General features: G+C 49.4%; 5 protein-coding genes across 5 annotated transcripts; 2 read left to right on the top strand and 3 right to left on the bottom strand.

Moving 5' to 3' along the window:
* Positions 1-52: 52 nt before the first annotated feature.
* On the bottom strand, positions 53-2810 carry PV09_03100 (uncharacterized protein). The gene is made up of 5 exons (XM_016356252.1): positions 1514-2810; positions 1326-1422; positions 1074-1272; positions 695-1019; positions 53-630 (listed from the first exon to the last, which is right to left on the bottom strand). The coding sequence occupies exons 1-5, from the start codon at positions 1712-1714 to the stop codon at positions 172-174; spliced, it is 1281 nt and encodes a 426-aa protein (XP_016215775.1). The 5' UTR covers positions 1715-2810; the 3' UTR covers positions 53-171.
* Positions 2811-3382: 572 nt separating this feature from the next.
* PV09_03099 (uncharacterized protein) lies at positions 3383-7136 on the bottom strand. Its single transcript, XM_016356251.1, has 3 exons — positions 6824-7136; positions 4806-6514; positions 3383-4749 (listed from the first exon to the last, which is right to left on the bottom strand). The coding sequence occupies exons 1-3, from the start codon at positions 6964-6966 to the stop codon at positions 3506-3508; spliced, it is 3096 nt and encodes a 1031-aa protein (XP_016215774.1). The 5' UTR covers positions 6967-7136; the 3' UTR covers positions 3383-3505.
* A 187-nt stretch (positions 7137-7323) lies between these two features.
* On the top strand, positions 7324-9693 carry PV09_03098 (uncharacterized protein). The gene is made up of 2 exons (XM_016356250.1): positions 7324-8704; positions 8767-9693. Exons 1-2 carry the CDS (start codon positions 8615-8617, stop codon positions 9193-9195), a joined length of 519 nt encoding a protein of 172 aa, XP_016215773.1. The 5' UTR covers positions 7324-8614; the 3' UTR covers positions 9196-9693.
* A 97-nt stretch (positions 9694-9790) lies between these two features.
* PV09_03097 (uncharacterized protein) lies at positions 9791-10934 on the bottom strand. Its single transcript, XM_016356249.1, has 2 exons — positions 10353-10934; positions 9791-10297 (listed from the first exon to the last, which is right to left on the bottom strand). The coding sequence occupies exons 1-2, from the start codon at positions 10816-10818 to the stop codon at positions 10020-10022; spliced, it is 744 nt and encodes a 247-aa protein (XP_016215772.1). The 5' UTR covers positions 10819-10934; the 3' UTR covers positions 9791-10019.
* Positions 10935-13731: 2797 nt separating this feature from the next.
* Positions 13732-15815, top strand: PV09_03096 (uncharacterized protein). The gene has a single exon (XM_016356248.1). The coding sequence runs from the start codon at positions 13822-13824 to the stop codon at positions 15697-15699; it is 1878 nt and encodes a 625-aa protein (XP_016215771.1). The 5' UTR covers positions 13732-13821; the 3' UTR covers positions 15700-15815.
* The last annotated feature ends 581 nt before the right edge of the window (positions 15816-16396 follow it).

Genomic DNA, 16396 nt, shown 5'->3' with positions numbered 1-16396 from the left:
CGGTTGTACTCTAGATTAGGGAATGGTACCTGTGAGGTTGAGTATGAAAACCGGAACATCATCATATTTTCGTTAGCTATTGCACAAATGGGTATCAAGCAGCACACAGTAGAACCTCCTACGCCACAAATGCTCAGCACTTTTTTCGTCGTCTCTTCTTTATCCCGAAAGCTACGTCTGCCGGTGACTTCGTTCTTCGACACTCAGATTGGAATGGAGACAGGTCTGCGTTTGATCACGTTCCGAAGTATCCATGTGAGCTGGATCCAGCGCTTGGGCCCTGACGTCAATATTTTCTTTCGAAATCTGTTCTGAAAAGCCAATTTGAAACCCAGACCCGTTGTCGCTATGCGGAGCGGCCTCTTCATGATGTTCGGCGTGTCTTTGTATCACGAGTTCCAAATCATCAGTCTCGTGAGATTTGGTGCTCCGTGTGAGGCCAAATACCCGAATCTGCGTTCCCGCTGGCGATATTTTGAATGAGCGTTTTGGTTCTGTGGCGTGATTCGACACGTTTGGAGTGTGTTTTGCAGAGCGGTCGCGACTGGGGACCCAGTACTTGAGGCGAGAAATTGACCCTTCAAGCCAACGCGGAAAAAGCGGCCGGATTATCGGCGCGCACGCGCAGACCTATTGAACAAGTAAGCGCTGTGAGCCGCCGAGGATGAGGCAAGTATCTCGATATTTCACTTACAATTGCTAGGCAGGCTTCGATTTGGCATGTAACAAAGACTGGGTACTGCCACCAACTCATATCCGCATCTCCAAGGAATATCTTGTACATGTAATATATCCGCGCCATACCTGCCCCGCTTACCACGTATCCAAGACCGAAGAGACCAGCAACTATTAGTCGTTGACGTCGTCTCATCTGCGTCCGTAAGACTAAGGGCATAGGTAGAGTTGTAATGACAAAATCTAGGAGGCACTTGAAGACACTGAAAGTGACGGCAATTGGACCCTCCGGTTTGCAGTACGCCCCTACTGGTCCTGTGAGCTCCCAGTAAAATTGGATAGGTCTAGGTCAAAGTCAGTCGAGACCAAATTATGCGTTGTGTTGAATCCGAACATACTTGCAGAGAAATATTTCGAAAAGCAGGAACAATAGATTCGTAACAATGTTGAAAGCTACCGTGGCGTGCAGAGCCATTCGAAACCAATGTGAACCGACTCCTCCAACAAGTCGATAGTAAAAAATCAGGAGCGACATGGCAATGCAGAAAGATTCTAGAATAATTATAATCTTTGCTACAAAAGACAGTCTGATAGAACCTTTCATCTCGGTCAGACTGAACGCTCGTAAGTGTTAATCAGACAGGACGTACCTGACGCCATTGTTAACGGTATGTCCCAAATGTGTCTATTGAAGCCATAACTATGGACTCCGATGTATGTCAAAATGTTCAATGCGAGCATTAGAAACTAGGACTTGTGAGCTCGCATTGTTTCTCATCTTATGTATTTTCCAGCTGTGGCTGCTACGCAGAAATTGAATGTAAGAAACAGGACTTACATATCCAACAAGGATAAAGACATCATCCCATCCATACCAAGTCCTTACGAATAATCTTTTATAAACTCGTAAAGTAATGAAGACAGTCGCGATCCCGAGAAAGACAGAGTTTACAATAACGACTCCATTGCCCCTGGTTTGAGGATGTTCATAGTTCGGAGGAGGAAACTTCGCCAGCTGCTCGGGCGGTGGGTAGTACATTTCTCGATCAAGTCGAGACAAGTTCAGTCTTCGCGGACATTGTGTTTCTGCGAGGTAGAGGATCGGATATAACAAATGCGAAGCACGAAAGCAATGCGCTCAACGAATGGGAGAATGCATCAGAAGACCACAAGAACTTTACCTCCGAAGCCAGCTAGCTGCTCAGACCAAGTTTTAATTCGCGTGGTCAAACAGGCCAGGTGGGTCTCAGCGACCAGCAGAGAAAGCTTAAGTTAAGTTAAAGCAAGGAAAAGGCTGACATAAATGGTATAGATTGAAGCCAGCGAGTCGAGGCGCGTGAAGTCTGTTGATATTCTGCATTGCCGCGAGTCATACATTCGAGGCAACAAAGCAGTTAGTTTCATCTCAACAACTGCGAGAGCAGGAGGCAGCTCGATAAAACGCATTGGAGTTCGTCCTGAAAGTTCTGGACTAATATCTGACTATCCGCATCTCCAAGCATCGCTTGGATTATCTGAATAGGGTCGTGCGTCGAGCGGGCCGCTGATTTAATGATCGTATAATTAATTCACTTGTTCCTAGCCCGGATTCTTTGCGCTCCTCCGTCGACATGAGCAGATCTAGACAATGCACCAAGCTAAGTGGATGCATGGCTTGGCGGGTATCGGCAGCAGTCGAGTCCAATACATGCTCATAGCCGTGTTCCTCAATGCGCAAAACATGACGGAGTACGGTGCCAGGAATTAATGCTTCCAAGATAACTAGTGAAGTGAAAGCGCCTGTGGTTGTCGAAACGTGCTGGCCTCCGCGGCTCCGCGCTTGCTGAATGATTCGTGTGATGGAGGTGAAATCCTTGCCGAGCCGATCAATCTAGCTAAAAGATGGAGCGGCTCCGCCATGAAAAGGAAAGGCTTGCAAGCCCCATATCTAGTGGCTCTTGAGACCAGCTGAGGTTGCGTGCTAGCATCTCTTGGGACTCATAACGAAGGGAACGAGGAAGATCAAAGAACGTGGACTTAAGGGGACTCGATCGAATGTTCGGAGAGAACGAAGAGCCGATTCCCATCCTAGCCCAAGATCTCGGACTCCATGTCTGCAGAAGGGTGAGAATGGATGTTGGGACAGGACTTTTGGCCAGGAAACGCCCTACGACGTGCAGAGAGGTCCATCGCGATTGGAAACGACCAGGCGTTGGCGGATGCCCGTGCGACCGCGGGAGGCGCCAGTGTACTTATCACCTGCGGCTTCACGCATCCACCACGCACTTTTCTTCCGTCCGCAATCGCAAACAACTCGGTGGCTCTAGAGTCAATCACAAGAGCCACGATCCCCAGCCTCCAGCTTTAGGCCACGCAGCAGGTGATGCACGGTTTGCCATGGCGCGACCTCGTGGACAAAGAACAAGGCCGTTGTCAAACACTCGAAGCCAAGGCATCGACTGTTTCTGAGTTGAAGACTGACTCTGCGTTCATAATCTACATCTTCCGCCATCCTTTCAACGTTCTAACGACGCCGTGTAAGCACAAGACCGAATATCGTAAACGCCTCCAAATCTTGTAGCCGAAGATTTTGGCGCCACATCAGCCTCCTCTCTTTCTACTCTGTTCCGAAGACGGACAGCAACCTTTAACAACCTGCTTTGCTGTGAAACAGCGCGAATCAAATCTTGATACATTTGTAGGAGAAAGCACTCAAAAGTCAGAAAACCAGCAGGCAGGACGACAACCAGGCTGCAAAGGCCAGTCCACTTAAATTTTCAATCAACGCCATGATCCTATCTTTGTAATCGTACAACCGTAAAGTCACATCACCCATTATTCTCTACGCAGATCATCTGCCTGAAAGACTTCCCAGAGTGCTTCTAGCACCCTGGCTAATCTTCGAGCTCACCCATCTGCCGCTGGAACTCATCCATTCCGGAGTGGTGAACCACCTCTTACTTCCGCTCGCCGAACTTACAACACTGCTTCTGCCCTCCCACTTGTCGCTCCACTTCAACTTGCCTTCGGCAATAGAGTGAATGGCATTGATGACCAAGAACGCTGTGCTACCAATAGCACGGAATAAGGCCAGTGCAGCGACAGACCACAAGATGAACTTCAGATAAAAGTTCTCTCCCGTCGACGTTTCGGAATATGCTTCGCTGACTGACATGGCGAGAATCGCGTTGCAGACAAGCCAAACAATGACCATGTACGTGCGGACCGCCCGATAATAGTCTTCTTGAGCTTGCGCTTCGGATATTCCAGGCTTGGGAACCTCGACCCTGTCGCGTAGCTTGCGCAGCGCTTCATGATAGCCGGAGTCGATATCTAGTTGCTCGGACGGCATGTCCAGCTCGACAACATTGCCGCTGCCTTTGCCTTTCGCGGCGCCGAGATCAGTGTTCAGAACGTTGTCTCCCTTCGTCCCCCAAGTAACATCGTGGGCGTTGCAGAATGCATACACCTGAAGTGTGCAAATATAGCTCGGCAAAAGAGCAAAGTACTGTGCTGACGAGGTGAACATGTGCCATGGATCAAGGTACAGAAAGCTCATCAGGAAGTAGATGCCGATGGTGCTGACCGTGGAGACGATCATGTTGGTGAAGATGTTGTTTCCGATCTCGAATTTGGTCTTGGGATCCTTCAGCTGTACGACGACGATGTACAAAGCCGAAAAGGTAGTGTAGGCCATGATTATACCGTATACGATCATGCTGGACAAATACATCTTCTTCGCACCTTGTGGGCGATTACCCATGGACAGGATGAATTGCACGCAGATAAGCAACACACACGCATACCGGAGTATTACGAAAATGACTTTGCCGATGTTATGACCGAATGGATCCATCTTGGCGTCCGCAAGCGAGCCGGCGATGAAATAGAACGTCAGGTAAAAGTTGGCCAGTGAGAAGAAGGTGAACAACAAAGAGACAAACTGGTATACGAATTCAATGTGGAGGAGAATCTTACGCCAGACGGTGTGATCGGTTTTCCAGATCTGCTTGAAGTGGATCAGGGAGTACACCGCAGCGAAGAACGCTCCGTTCAGCCAACGACGACGTTGGGACACGAATTCGGGCACGGCATCTGCGTTTGATTGTTATTTCCCAGAAAAAAGAGTGCGGGAGTCAATCTTTACTCACCTGGAACATCAGTCTCACCAGTAGCAGCTTTTACGTATTTCAAGACCCATTGCTCATTACGCTTCGCAACTAGCTCCCAGCAGAGAATGCGGTCCTCCGCAAGATACATGTTGGCCGTGAACACATCCGCATCCTGGCCGTGGAGTGTTTCGCCTTTAAAGTATTGGCTGAGAGGACCGTGACCAGTTGAGTCGTTTTGCAGCGCGTGATAGCGATATGCGCTGAGCGCACCTGGCAAGACGGTAATGTAACCGAAAACCGATTCCAAGGGCTTGTCCAGGATGTTCGACATCTTGTACTCAAAGTTTTGCGACGCTACCAGTGGGTTAAGCAGGCCGAGCCACGCCTTGCCCTTGCCAGCCTTGATTTCCCCGGCAGCACCGGCAACACTCGAATCGTTGTCAAAAGCCTTCCACAAGTGATAAAGAGACGTGGCTCCCGGTTTTGTGCCCACGTCCAGCAAAATGCAGATATTTGGGTTGAGCGCCCGCCCAAAGGCATTGAAGAACCAACGATGGGAGTTCAACTTCTTCTGGTTCTTCTCTTTCAGACAGAAGATCATCTGGCAGGGCACAATGCCTTTCTCGGCGCCCTTGAACTTGAGATCGGAATCGAGCGAGACTTGGGTCGTGTATTCGTACACGTGAGCGGTGACCTCTTTCTGGTTGACCAGGTTTTTCGCGATGCCGTCCTGATACACACCCATGGCAGCCAGGACGTCAAGAGTTCTCGGATGCACCTTGTGTCGGCCGTCCGAGATGATGCATACTACAATCTTTTGCCAGCCGTCCTTGCCCCACGTTCGCGACTTTGCGCGCGAGCAGAAGTGCGATATGTTCCGCATCACGTTGTGCATCGTGCGCGTGAAGTCGATTTCGTTCTCGTTGTACATGGTGATGCAGATGAACAGCTCCGTTTCACGCAACGTGCTCCCGTAGTTCTGTCGCAGTTTGTAGCCTCGTGCCACGAAGTCATCCGGGTCGCACGTTACGGCCGTGTATCGCATGTGTGTGAACTCGATGTCGTCGCGCCGCGGGAGGAAGCTGTAGAGGATGGTGGGAATTTTACACTCCAGGATGAGTTCACCGTTCACGAGGCGTACCTCCTTCCGTGTCATGACCGCCTGTCTGACACCCCGTCGCATCTGTTTGCCATCCGGCGCAGGGCCATAGTGCTCCGTCTTCTCATCGTACAAATCGTCCGTAAAAGTTGATTCTGACTGGAACGATTCTGGTCTGTTAAGGTCTGGTCTACTTTCGCTGTCTGGGCCAAAGACATCGTCCGGATCACGGTCCTCATCAATGGGTATAGTCGCCGCACTGAACGATCCCGTGTTCGATTCCCTCGAAACTGGTCTTCCGCCAGCGAAAAGTGGCTGCGGAGGTAGAGGACGTCTCGGACTTCCTCCGTACTGCGAGGCTGGCGTTCCCGGTCTTGGACTACCATTAATATGCTCTGGCTCATAAGGCACGCTCGAAGCAGGCGGACGTGGCCAAGCATTCGCGGTCGACTCTACCGATGGGGACCATGAACGCGTCGGCGAAGTTCTGCCTGGTGACATGGGTCGATAACCGGACATGTAAGGAGGAGCATTGGCAGAAGGCGGTGGGATTTCTGGTGCCGTGTCCACGACAGAATGCGCTCGTGAATGAGAGGTGTGCGGCAGGGATGTCGTAGATGGATGATACGAACTCTGAACTGGTGTAGGACTGCGCATTGTCTGTGGTAAGTTTGATGACCTAACAGTATTGCTGACGCTTTCAAAGGGCAACACAAATCTGGCAGTCTTCGACCTCTTCTTGTTGGAAAAAGAAGGGGAAGAAGTCTCCGAGTTATGCAAACAAGCAGCAGTCTCCCCCATAAGCTTATTGGGTAAGTTAAACGCGCTTGCTTCAACGAACGCTTCTGTTGACAGGGCGTTTGCTCGCTCATTCTCATAAGCATGTGATATAAGCGATGTTGCACATGTTGAGTGGCCTGCCATGCGGGAGGACTGAGTAGGAAATGATTGTACTGACGGTCTGTATTCTTCATGAGATGTCAACAAGCGCATGGTTGAAGCGTTGTTACCATTCAAGTCGACATTGCTGTAGCCTTCCTCGTCCAGTGCAGCAGAGTACGAGGGAGGTCCCGAGTACCGCGGGGGTCCGTTGGATGCCATTGTCGTTGTTTTCTCTGGCGATTCTGGTGTGAATCCGATGGTGAGAATCGAGTCGACGGCGCTCCGGTGAGGTTTGTTTATTCCATGCCCTTTGAGAGTGAAAGAATGGCTGTCAGACGTAGAAATGAAGCGTCTAAGGAGGTACAATGAGTGCTTTAGGCTTATTTCAGCTTTGCGGTAGCGTTCGGATCCGCGAGTGGATAGTGTGTGACGCACGACGGAGCGTCGCGACCAAACAGAGAGGCGTTGTCATGGCGACGGGTAAAGTCACGTGATTAACAAGCGGCTCTCGCGCCCTTTTGTCGCACAGCCAACGAGTCTCAACGCAGCTCAGTTTTAATCAATCGTTCACAAAACCTTGAAATGTGGGTAGCACTTTTGGAGGATCTTGAGGTTGTTAAGAAGGTCGCATACGATCACGAGCCGCGACCTCACAGGAGGTCAGAGACGGTGGGCCAGCAGGGCGACAATAGGCGGATGGCTTGCGTGTCGATAAGTGCATTTTTTTTTCTCCACGATTCCAGCAGCACATGAGCCGAGAGCGGTTTTTCGAAGATTCTGCGCTCGCTCATCCATTCGTCGGGGGGATCTATACCATGCGCCACCGCATGAAAAGGCCTTGTCTCAATTACATTGATACCCTGGGGAGGATCATTCGCGTCCTCTCGGTAAGAAGCGATCGAGGAGCAAGAAGGAAGCATGCCACACAGCGAACAGCGCATGACACTTTTGGCTCTGGTTCCATCTCGACGGCAACTTGATTGAAGGCAGCAGGAGTACTCCGTATTCAAGACTCGATCCAGGAGGCAAAGCTAGTCTTTTCATTTAGGGGCCAAACGGACCACCAGGATCGATTCCACCCAAGCTTACCAACGCGCTTGTTCTCTGTCACGAGTGTTTGGCAAGGGGTAGTGGAGATGAGTCTGTGCAGATCACACAAAGAGTCTTCAGGCCGAGCAAAGATCCTCGCTCGCACCAGCACAACTACATCCAGCATGCACTGGCGCCCGACGTTTCCGCTGGCCTTTCCGGGCTATAGCCCCAGCAGTACGGTCACACAAGAGCGACGGCCTTGAATTCGTTTCTGTGTGTGTTGCGTTCGTGTTGGCAGCGAACAGGAGGCGAAACACGAGTCCAGGGGAGCGAATGTCTATTTCTGACCCATTGGGCCCATGCTAGTCGAGCCAAGGCCGTTGGATTTTGTAACGACCAGACGCACAAGGCGCTGGGCCTCGGACCACAGACAACCCCAAACACCTGGCTAGGCCTCTTGCAAGCCCCCAATTTCCCGATTTTGTGTGGAAACCGTTCATGCAGCGAATCACAAAGTCTCCATTCAGGCATCGGCCTGGCTTCGACCGGTGAGATCAGCACCCAGCACGAGATGGCGGGCTCGTATCGTGAAGCCGCCTCGACTTCAACGCTTCTCTCATAAGGACGGTCTTCCCTGCGTCCTCAAGCTTGTTCTGGTTCCAACATATTGATCGCTCTTTCTTTAATCCCCTGCGGGTCTTTCTTCACTACTTTCGTCTCTGTACTTCTCGCTGCTCTCTTCTTACTCCACCTTCATTGTGCATCTGCACCGGAGAGCGACCCAGTTCTGATCGATATACTTTCGCAGGAGAAGCGCATATCCAATAAAGACATCATGAAGTTTTCCATCATCCTCTCCTCCGTCGCAGCTTTTGCTGCTGCTGCCGTTGACCCTCTCACCGTCACCTCGCTGAATGCCGCTCAGGTAATCCAAATCGCCGCGATCTGCAAGATGGACAACGCGAATTGCTAATGTGCATGTGACAGTCTGCGGCCTTTTTCAGCGCTGAGCAACAGCTCATCCAGTCCTTGACCAACGGACCAGATTTCACGTCCATCCTCCTGGAGGTCGCAACTGAGACTGCTGCTCTCGCCGCTTTCACCTCCGCCGCCGCCGCTCTCACTGCCGGAGTCCCAACTGGCTCTGCCGTCATTGACGCCGCAAAGTCGCTCATCAGTGTTCTCCCATCCGGTGTCGCTTCGTACTACAACAGCATCTTGTCCGCCGAGCTTTCGATTGCATCCTCTGTTGTGAACGACAAGGGGCTAGCCACCGGTGGCTCTGCCCAAGGCGTTGCGACAACTGGCGCTGCAACTAGCACCAGTTCTGGCAGCGGAGCTGTCCCAACCGCTGGTGTCGTAAAGGCTGCCGGGGTTGCTGTGGGCATTTTCGCGGGTGCTGTCGCGATGCTATAAATTGGCAAAAAGAGGAGAGTGGTCTGTGGCGGGAGAATCTGGAATCGAGTGTTGAAAATGAGGCTAATTGATTGCTCATTGCCTTCATTATGCTTATTCAGCAGCAACGGCATGCTAAGTGACTGGTATCTGACGCAATAAAACATCAGCAAGAACCATTGCGGATTGTGCAGTTTGTTTCAGCCCCTATCTGAGAAATGCCGTATTCAGGGTCTCGCAAGTAGATGGGGGGGCTAGCAATGGTTGTGATATTGCTATTTCCTGCTTGTGAGAGAGCACAATAGGCGCTTCTCTAATGGAGTCTCCGTCCAACCGTGCTGGCGAGCTGTTTCAAACCTCAGCAAGCACAGCGGTTCTTGCTGGACGCAACAAGTAGAAGCAAATATATGTGACTTAATTACTATACCATGCACAGTCTGGCGGCGCCGCTTCGTCTTTGTTTTCGAATGGATCCGCGATACAGATGGAAGTGGTAGGCAGAATTCCGAAACCTTGCCCTCTAAACTTTTGAAAACAGTCTCGTGAAAAATCACACTCTCGATTGCTTTCGTAAAAGAACAGACCCCGCACCTAACTTAGACTTGGTTGCTTTATTGCCAAAGTCCCAATGCGGGAAAACACCACGCTGCTCAATTGAAAATCTTGGAGAGGACTGGCATTTACTTACCATGGCGTCCGAGGTGTCAAATTTTTGAGTCTTGGGATTAAGTATCTCGCCTCTAATGGTCTATGTACAAGGAGTGACTCGTTATAACATTGTATTGAATAGAGATGAAACATTATCATGGCTCGTCAGTAATCTGCACGCAGATACAAACTGCGTACTAATACCCTAGAATATACTTTACCCATCCAGCAGCATCGTCAGAATATATGTCAAAGTAGTCGAGATGCTTGTTGACATCAAAAGGCCCCGGACCTTGAGCTGCACACACGGGATCCGCAACGTCACAGTAACTTCGTAGAATGCTGCTGAATTTGTTCAAGTTGGCGAGTTGATCGCCGCTTCGAGGATCGTTCGAGTTGTACGGGGCACCCGATAGGACGTTATATGGTTGGTCAGCGACATGCTCAACGTCGCCGAAGAGCAGCGCAGCCTTCACTTTTTGGGCGAAATCAGATCTTGTTGCACTTGTTCACGGGATGTAGATACGTACGCTGATTGCCAGGACTGGTTGATGGATCAATGCCAGCATTTGTGGCGACTGTGCAATCGCCGCTGAAATAGCCGCCGCCGCCACCAAGAACATTCCCAGCGACGTGAGCACCCTGCGAGTAGCCGCTCAAGACAAGCTTTGAATTCGGGCACCGAGCAGCATACGCTGTCATCTGAGCTACGCCATTGGCGCTGCCTTCCGACACGGACTCGCAGTAGCTGTTGCCGGGCGTGTTGTAGAACAAGATGTCCTCGTAGTCGCACGAATCGATTCCGTAACAGATGGCGCCAGCCAGCTTGCCCAGTCGTCCAGGATACGTCTCATTCCAACCTTTGGACAGGAAGATGTGAACATCGGTGCACGGCGCATCCGAGGACTGCCGTTCCTCGACCGCACGACGGAAGAGCGAGGGAAACGGGAAGGCTGCCACGGCAGAGGCACCGGCAGCAAGAACAGAGAAGCGCATCGTGACAAACCAGCACAGCAAACCTACAGCAGGAAGAACGGATTTTTCAAGAGGAGAGACAGAGAGGAAAAATAAGGAAAAAAAAAATAAAATGTCTGCTTGGACATCGGTGCTTTACCAAGCCTCTCTACTTGTCTTGGCCGTATTCTCCCCAGTTTTCTTTCTCCACCTAGCCATGGCACCTTGATACAAGTAGTAGCATCCTGCAATGCGGAAGTTGTTTTGTTCCACATTTTATGACCCACTATGACGGAGGTCTAAACCAGAAATAACGAGTAATGCTGATCGTACTATACATAGTGCTACATGAAGCAATGGCATTGCACTTTAATGTGAGACGAGAAATTCCTTATTTGATAGCAGTGACTCGCAAACTGTGATCAGGTATCTTCCGGCCATTTGTAGAAAGTGTTTCATTAAAGACCATGTTAGTACGGGTTTCCCCACTCCAGCCTCTTGTTTTTCTCTTATTTATCGGAGTGATGACTAGGACTCCTGCTGTGCAGTCCTCCCGTCTCCATTATCCTTCAATCGATTTTTAACCAATAAGAATTCTCCAGAACTTACATTCATTAAGCTCATATTTCTCTCCTATAGTAAAATCTGGCAATACCTTATCTCTCCCTTATTAAGGGTCGAGAATATCTAGCGCTGTTATTTGCCCCGTTGAAGACAACAGGATCGCCTCTCTTTCATCAACGAACAGAGCCTGTCTTGGTGCGAGAATGTGAGCATGACCATTGGGTAGATGGACAAGTTCGTAATTGTATTCTTCATTCTTGTGCTTGAATATAGCGTCCAGCTTAGTTCAATAGGACTGGAGAGGTTGGGATATCGGGCATGAAGTCCTTTGATAGGGGCATAATCCAATTATTTTGAAAGCTTAGAGTACCACGTTGAATTCACATATAGCACAAAAGCCTCTCGTACGTTATTTTTGAAACAATGCTCCTGAAGAGAGAGGCCGAAATGACGTAGGGATAGAACTGACGGGATATGTGAGCAACACATGGTGATTGCAATGGGATGAATCGATTCCTAGCTTGACGAAAACCTAGAGTCAACTGCTATCAAAGCCTCTATTCCCCATAAATGGACCAGTTTCACCTTGACGATGAATGAGTCATTGATTTTCGAATCTTTCTGTTCAAGTGAAATTCCAAGCAGACAGCGAGATGCTTTGCGTATTACTCTCGCACCGATAAATCCAGCTTTCTTTAAGGCAGAAAAAAAATGATCGCTTCATTTTGACTATTGATCATCAACTTCTAAAGCAAAGAATAACTTAGGACGGAAGATACTTCTCCGGAAGCTCAATTATATCATTATCATCTCGTCAAGCTGAAGTTCTGATCTGCTGAAAGAGAGGCTTTGATGGACCTTGCTGCGTGATATCTAGACTCAAGCGATCTGAACTCGGCCCATCTGTCTACTACTACTAGAATTTTCGTGCCTTGACTCTTCATGCTCATCCTCGTTGTAGTTCTTGCCCTCGCCTCAGGGCTCGTCCTAGCCATATTCCTTGCTCTTGCGCCTACTGCATCGTTCAGCTTCCTCATTGCCACACTCTTCCGCTGTAGAGTACCTTTTGATTTGATTCTCCAAAGTTTCGCCAGATTTTGCCAACATCATGTAACTCTCGCCCTCACACTAAGAGAGCACACACGAAAATGCTCCCAGCCATCGCAAACTGCAAGTCCCTTTCTAGCAGGCTTCTAAATTCATTATCACAATGATTGTGAGCAATGAACAACAGTGCGTCCAAGACGAGAGTGGCGCATTTGAGTCGCGCAAAAGCTATTTGTAGGCTTTGTCTGGTTCTCCTGAAGGCCTTCTTCGCACGCAGTTGCTTCTATAAAGACTTGTGTTTCGTCGGAGCCACTTTTATTCCATGAATGAACACCGTTCTTAAGAAGAAATTCTGTCATTGCGGTTTGTTTGGATCGCAGCGCTACGATGTGTTTTGCTAGCACTTCTATGGCCCTCTGGCAGTTCATTGTCGCGTGGATCAGTTGTGCATAAATTGATCTGCTTGGTTAGTACTTGGAAAAAGCGTGGACAGAAAAGGCATATCTGATCAAACTTCGCTCACTACTCAAATTTAAGTATTATTCGCAACGAATTGAAGTTTGGGTTAAGGAATGTTATACAGATGGGACTATGCTCGCAGGAAATATCCGATCGAATTTAAGGGCATTGAAGCCAATTGAGCTCCATACAGACCGTTTTGGGTAGTTTGATAGCACCTCCTGACACGACTCTACGCATCCGATGAAAGCCGTGTAAACTTCGAACATGTAGTATAGCAATAGACTCCATAACGTATCGGAGGTAAAGAGCTAACCTTATACAAGAATGCACATTTCTCAGAGAGGAATTTTCCCCGTTGTGGAGTGGAAATGAATTACAATGTACTTCAAAATTCCTTGAGGGTGCCAGCAAATGACTATAACGGGAAAATGGACGAGTTCTGTTTACCCCCAAAGGACGGAGACTGTCTTCAACAGTCGAGGTCTGGTATGTAGCTCAGAGAAGAAGTTACTCCAAGAAACCAGAGAATCTTAAGGAGAATGGCAGCAAGCTTGTCTCTATTATAATGGAACTATAACATTCATTTGGACTTTGAGTCCTTTTCTTGGTGAAAGTAATCTCGTCGGTTAAATGAGTGGCGTCAACGAAACTAAACACAGAAATCAGCTACATAAAAGAGCATTCGGATCATAGTAATAAACGAAGAGTTCAAAGACTTAAATGCAATTATTCTTTTCCGTCACAATGCAACCAAGATCATGGACAGAGGAAAGAGGGAGTATTATAAAGAGCAAGCAGATAATCGCCTTGCAGCCTGGAAGCCTTGGCGCGCTTTCTTCCCCGACGGAGGTGGGTTTCCTTTTTGGTTAAGTTAAGCTACTGCAAAAAGAACGAATCAATCCATCCTTTCATTGCAGTTGCAATTGCTTTCGAGCAGCCCACAGGCAGGCCATCATTGCCTGTCTCGCTGCAATGTCAAAGCCTACATCGCCAACGGCGCAATTGCTGAGGAATTCACGCCTCTTTTCTCTACCTCAAGCGCTGCCTCGACCTATAGTCGAACAACCTGTCGCTGGCGGATTCTTCAGATCGTCGGACACTGCAACGACGCCGTACCCATTGCGACAAGCCATCATCACGCCTAATTCATCAGCTAGCCGCGGTGACTGGGGTCTCAAACGACCGCTACCCAAGCGCATCGCTAACAGATCCTCCGAACCAGTGCACACCGTCGTTGCTAATGATACCTATGAAGGCGTCACCGAGTATCACTCCGCAAGCCCACATGTCAAGACACTTGAGCGGTTCCAGGAACTTAATATTGGCATGACTAGGCAAGACCGTAAGGCAGGAATCAGGGATGTGAAGTTGAGTGCTATGGAATCGAGTCTAGACTTCACCGATCCAGAGATTGGAAGGGACAGGAGGTGGAAGTTCGAGAATGGACACGTGAGGACAATGACGCCAGCAGAATTCGATGAATTCTTGCGGAAAAAAGTCGCGGGTAAGAGGGACGAATTCATGCTTCAGCTGCAAGCTCGTGTTCATCGCCAACAATTGGTCGACATATGCGAGAAGGAGAAGGAGGCTATGGAGACTGGGTCTTCGACTGAGACCCAATCTCTCGATCCAGATGCGTATGCAGTGAGAAAGACTTTTATGCAGTGGGTGCTTTTGATGACAGATGCGCAACTCACTCAGTACCTCCAACAACTCCGCATTATTCTGGGCACAGGCGAGCAAAGACAGGTAGGACCGGACGGGTCTATACCATCAGAACTTGCCGATGAATTTCTCTCTCTGGCCATGGATCCCGGTGGACAAGTCTCAGAAGGAGATCTGCAGACGCTTGCAGCGTCTACTTTTTCTGCCGCTTTAAGCCACACACTGAAAACGAAGTGGTGGTCCCGAGATCTGGAGGAGGACTCATCACATCAAGGCAATCTGTTACGCCAGAAGCTAGCAAATGCCCAAACGCCAAAATCTGGTCTGCCCGCAGTTGGTCGACCTGCCATCGGTCGCGCAGACGCCCAACAATGGCTCAAATATCTTGGCCTGGCTGAACAACATGAGAAAGAGTTTCTCCGCTCGTGGATTACCAAGGAATGGGACCCGAAAGGTGAGATTCTTCAAAAGTCACTTCATCAGCTCCGCAACGACATCACTTTGGAATCACCATTGAACAAGCATATTCGCGAGTTTCTTGACATGCCCCCCACAAGGACATCAGCATCATTGGCGACGCTTCCGGATGGTTTCCCGGGTGCAAATTACGCAGCAGAAAACACTTTCAGTCTGTCTACACATCCCACCGCTGGTCTATCATACCTTCGCACCAATAGCATACTGCACAACCATCCCATCCTTGGCCCTCAAAGATCTGATCCGCCGGTCAAAGCGCGATTCATTGCAAACAAGCACGATCAAAAAGGTAGTATTGCGGTTGGTGTTGCAGGCTTTGTGGCAGAAGAGCGAGGTGAACAGAAACCAGATGTGGTAACCAACGGCGGTCATAAGTTTGAGCGCCAGATCAAGAACGTATACGTAGAAGGCGATGCCCGGATTCACTTTGAGCTTGGCGAAAACAGGGACAAGGAGGCGGTCCGTGTGCGAGATGGACAGCTAGATCGTGGTGCAGTTGACTGGAAGACTGCGCAGCAGGAACTTGCTAGTAGTCATCTTATGAGCGTGCTGAAGGCACATGGAAGGAGAAAGGAAAGACATGATCCGGCCTCTCCTGCTACGCGGATTTCATCTCCAGCAAGAGCGAAGCCGCTTGAGAATCAGGCGGTCGATGCACTGAAGACACTTCGCTCAATATTGCGCAACGGCGGACAATCCGAGTCTTGATCCCCGAGATCAGTAGAAGGTGGGGATTCGGTGGGGCGGATGTATATTAGCTGTTACACACTTGCTGTTTTTTTTTCGTTTGAATGTGTCGAACAATCTAGATGGCAAAAAAAAAAAAAACATTGTACAAAAACAAACCATCAGCGCACTTTCTTGCCTGACAAAGTTTTTGGGTCATTCTCGTGACGAAGTGACGTCCTTGACTACGTTAGGAAGTTGGGTCGAACGGCTGGAGTTAAGCATTGGTGATATTTTGCGTCCGCCGCAGGCTACGAGCAAAGTCCTTTGGAGAATAAAGCCTCGTCCTAATCTGCCAACTGGCGAGGACTTTTCCTCCTGTGACTTTCCACCGTTAATATGAACGTCTGTTTGGATTACTCAGTTCTCCCTAGGACCCGGACAGAAAACGAACGTAGTAGGATGCCCATCAGGGTCCGTGGCTGACGGAAAAACCTCAGCCTTTGCTTGTTGTTACCGTGATGTCCATCCAGCAGAAGGAGGAGTCGCTAAGTTGAAGATCAGGATATTTCGCCCGAATCTCTCACAGTGAAAGCGGTAACTTGGATGTTCAAGGGGAGCATGACACGGCCTCACTTTACCACGTGTTTGTGAGCTGATATTTTAGCCACCACTTTGAAGACCGCTGCGAAAGTCCAGCTTGGCTATTCTAGTAACAGCTCCCACCTATTTTCTTTCT

Source organism: Verruconis gallopava (genome assembly GCF_000836295.1).
Source record: "Verruconis gallopava strain CBS 43764 unplaced genomic scaffold supercont1.8, whole genome shotgun sequence".
Classification (NCBI taxonomy): Eukaryota; Fungi; Ascomycota; class Dothideomycetes; order Venturiales; family Sympoventuriaceae; genus Verruconis; species Verruconis gallopava.
This window is presented reverse-complemented; position numbering and strand designations above follow the sequence as displayed.